The 4,280-nt window shown below is 41.7% G+C and overlaps 1 protein-coding gene across 13 annotated transcripts in view; it reads right to left on the bottom strand.

Annotated features, from left to right (window-relative positions):
- Nucleotides 1-1,446: 1,446 nt before the first annotated feature.
- Nucleotides 1,447-4,280, bottom strand: part of LOC101849468 (tyrosine-protein phosphatase Lar) — a 178,687-nt gene continuing 175,853 nt past the window's right edge. For 12 of the 13 annotated variants that reach the window (XM_005100613.3, XM_005100614.3, XM_013083766.2 and 9 more), the window contains 2 exons: nucleotides 3,403-3,471; nucleotides 1,447-2,377 (listed from right to left, as the gene is read on the bottom strand). In XM_005100613.3, the coding sequence (XP_005100670.1) occupies nucleotides 2,052-2,377; nucleotides 3,403-3,471 (395 nt within the window). In that variant the 3' untranslated portion in view covers nucleotides 1,447-2,051. The remainder of the gene's footprint in view (nucleotides 2,378-3,402; nucleotides 3,472-4,280) is intronic. The other variant, XR_004858652.1, reaches the window with a different exon arrangement.

Genomic DNA, 4,280 nt, shown 5'->3' with positions numbered 1-4,280 from the left:
ACTGTGAACAGCAACACTTGTGTATTAACTGAGAGGGCCATGATGTGAAGCAACGCGTTACTGAGAAAGAGAGAGAGAGAGAGAGAGAGAGAGAGAGAGAGAGAGAGAGAGAGAGAGAGAGAGAGAGAGAGAGAGAGAGAGAAATTCCCTAAAACGCTCATTAATGCCGACTGAATTCAGGTCAAATAATTTTAAAAAACGGTGCAAAGTTTCACCGCGTAACCTTGAGTGCTTGGAAGCAATCTGAACCTCATTTATCCAACAGTGGGTTTTTTTAGCCTTCGTTAACCAATACACCCATACAATGTCTCTGAAGGTCTTCAACATAAATCCATCGACATGGGAGAGCCAAGCGCCTGACAGACCCAGTCGGAGAGCAGCAGTCACAGTGGCGCATATTCCACAAGTGGAATCGGAACTTTGGAAGCTCAGAATGTGGCAAAATTTTCTCTGCCAGAATTGGTCTCATTGGCCACGACAGAAGCCTTAAGTTATTTAAACTTTAATTCTTCTATTTCACTTTTAAAATATTCTCCTGTGCGGATACATTGGTCATGGTCATCGTCAGACACTGACGGACGGACCATTATTATTATTATTATTATAACCAAGGAACATTGCAGCTCATTTAACTGGTTAGAATAGATACTGTGCCCATCTTGTATACGATCGATGATTAACCCAGATATTATCTTATGAAGAGGACAAGCAATCACTGCCCACTGATACTATGAACAAACAAGCAGTCACGTGACAAAACAATACTCTGGGTACTAAGCAAGTACGTCATGTACGTGACTGGAAGCCTTCACGGTCAATCTCATCTATACTGCTCGCCAATACAGCAGAAAGCAGACGTGAGCAGCCACTTGTGGTAAACAATATCTTTACAACTTCAAAACAAAGCTTTGCTACTGACGAAGAGATTGATGGAAGTCCTAGCAGTCTTTTTGTGCCATTTGGCGAATAGATTCTACACGTATAAAAGATAAAAATACGCCACGGTTCTGTCTTAATACGTTTTCTTCCTGAAGCTGGTTGTGTTGCAGATACGCAATATCAATAGTAGTACAGGAGAGGGAGTGGAAGAGGCAGACCAAACCATAACACCCATCAAAATATGAGTACGTTTTAAGTGAGTCGCATGTACTGTGAAAATCAGAATACAGAACAGACAAAGGATGCAATAGAATACGAAAGTCATCAATCTTATCAAACTGGATGCTGTTGCTGGTCCATATAACTGATATATAACTAGAAGACAACAGAGTAATGAAAGAAACGAGAACGGGCAAAGTGTTCTGTACATATTGGTGTGTGTGTGTGGGGGGGGGGGGGGGGTGTACATGCGTGCTTGTGGGTGTGAGTATCTGCTTCTTTAGGAACACAAGTACCTGCTACTATCTCTTTGGCCTGAGGTTACTTTTCTTTTGAGATCCTTTTTTGTTGCTTCGTTTTGTTAAATTCCTATACTAATTTTTTTTAAACTTGATTTGATTATTTCATTTTCTGATTTGTTCTTCGTTGCGTTTGTTTGTCTTTTCTGGCTGTTACTCTTACAGTCTGAAATGATCATAATATATACACTTGTTTAAACATCAACTTTGCCACGTTGCATGGTACCACTGGCACATGGGTATAACAATATTGAAACTTTTTAATGCTACGGGTTTCGTTCATTCAATTGAATTAAATCACCACAGTTGCATTCAACGTTGCACGTCTTTAGCAATTAAGAATGTGTTTTTTTTTCAAAATTTAAAATTCTCGGTGAAAGGCATAGTGGACGTCATCAAGAGGGGTCAAAGAAGCCGAAAGTAGCCCTTGTTCTTCAGAAAAAGTCGTTCGTTTCTTGACTAGGCAACTTTAAAACAAATAGTTTAGCCCTCGTGGCCATTGGGGGGGGGGGGAGTTCTGATTAATTCTATATAAACATATACTTGCGCTGTGAATGAGAAGTGGATTATAAGATATGAGGTGAGTGACGAACTAGACCCCAAAATCACAAAAGCCTCTCCCCCCCCCTCTCCCCCCATGAAAAAAGAGGTAGGTTAAACAACAAAAAACTCACCATCTCTCCCGTCCACTTTCCGAATGACCTTGAGCTGGGCATCCGCCCGGGCTTCGCCTAATCCATTATTGGCCACGCAGGTGAACGTGGAGTTATCCTTGTTAGCCTTGACTGGCTTGATCCGCAGCACAGAAATGTGCGGGGCCTCGATCACTTCGAAACGGTTCCTCCTGGCATTGACTCTCTTCCCGAGACGCTCCCAGTGGAACGAGGGCGCGGGGTTGCCCGAAGCGCGACAGAAGAAGCTGACGGTGCCCTCTTCCAGGACTTTCTTGTCTCGCGGCGCCAATGTGATCTTTGGAGGACCTGGATGGGAGGGACACAGCAGAGGGAGCTCGTTATAGATCACGTACTTCTGAGAGGTTCAATGTGGAATTTTACCTTTTGTCTCTGGGCGTGTGTGTGTGTGTGAGTGTGGTGGAAAGGGGGGGTGTAAAACATTTTTCGTAAGTTAAAATTATATTATAAAGGGGAAATCGTATGAAATTCACAAAATACGATTTATTGTACAGTACAAGACATTCTTGAACACTACGCTACAACAGAAAGGCACTGCGCCTATTGAATGCGTTTCTTATTTACATGGGAAACCCAGGCAGGACCTGCAGCAGAGCGCACGTCTCCACTGAAGACATGGGACAAATCAGCAACAGGAGAGGAGACCGCATGTGGAAACTTATGGCCATTCGGTGACATACATACAGTAAAGACGAACTGACTGTTTAGTTGATGTATTTTTCTACTATTGGAGTGCTCAGTGCACGAGTTTTGTGTTTACCATGGGCTAAGATATCATGTGCAATTAACATGGACTGATTAACTCATACAACATATACATCTCACATTATTTTCCCAAGATGCAGTTTCAAATGGCATCGAATCCCATATCCCGAACATCAAACCACAATTGTTCATAAAGAGCTAAAACATGGCGGAAAAACATACTAAGGTAATTCATCCGACGTGAATTTCAGCAAAGGTTCTTCATTAGTTGTACGTTTGCGTTCTAAAAAAAAATGAGGACAGGGAATCTCCTTTCATTCATACCTTTTTTCTTAAACGAATGATAAAGACTAATACAGTACACATTAGACGGTTAAAAAAACAAAACAAAAAAACAACAACCCACAAACAGGAACCTGTTAAAAAAAAGGCACTGGTCGGAATAGAGTACCACAACGTATGACACAATATATAACCCAACTCTGATTTAAACCTTAAATCTGTAAATGCTCGGTAAGTTTACAAATTTCATTATGCGGCTTTAACTCAGATTCCGTTAGATTTATCCCCTGGTTAGCCCACTTTGAAACTGCACCAGGCATACTTACTCTGACTCTGAACAACTAGCTCACGAAACGCAAACGTTTCGTTACCGTGCACCGGCACGTCAGCGGCCCCTGGGTACGAAGTGTATGGGTTCTGTTTTAGTTTATGCCAATAGCAATAGTTTACCCTGACTACCATCAATACGTTGGAAACTAGCTCTTGTCGGTCACACGGATCAGATAAGAGCATCAGATTCAATTTAGATTTGACAAAGTTTCCAAAATACAAAGTGCAAATTGTCACTTTTTAAAAAGAATCATGCACAACCACTAGGCACGATGCTTTCCTTCGAAGTTACATTCCAAAGCGAATATATTTTATGCACCATGAACATGATATGTATATGAGCACATATGTCAGTTTCTGATCATTGAAGCTCTTCAAAATCTTTTCTTCCACAAATTATCTCCGACACTAACAATGCTGTACCGCAAACATATTTACAAGTTGTGCAGCGTACGTATTGGGGACTGTGATAGCGGAAATGCACTATCCAAATGGAATATGTTACTTTTCCCAACCCAATCTTGTGTTGTGAGCAACAAAAACACATTTCTCAAAACGTAATGGACTTCACAGCAGCTATCAGATCAGTGTGCCGACCAGAGCAGTACCACGCCAACAGTGATACAATCGGTCATTCGTAGGCAGGGAAAGTGGTTCCAGAACCGCCCGCAGATGGCAAAAACCATGGATACTCAGTCTCAGCACACAATATGTCTATTGTACATGTTGAAGAATATTTGTTTTTGCAGGGAAGACTATCTTTTGAGTTACCTATAAACCATGACAAGAGGCATAATGGATCTGTAATGTATAGTTACATTGCATTCTCTAGGGGACGTCGATGGGCAGGGATGAGGAGGAAACGGTTTGGGGT

Source organism: Aplysia californica, unplaced genomic scaffold (assembly GCF_000002075.1).
Source record: "Aplysia californica isolate F4 #8 unplaced genomic scaffold, AplCal3.0 scaffold00253, whole genome shotgun sequence".
Classification (NCBI taxonomy): domain Eukaryota; kingdom Metazoa; phylum Mollusca; class Gastropoda; order Aplysiida; family Aplysiidae; genus Aplysia; species Aplysia californica.
Note: the sequence above shows the minus strand (reverse complement) of the source record. Positions and strands in the feature narration are given on the sequence as shown.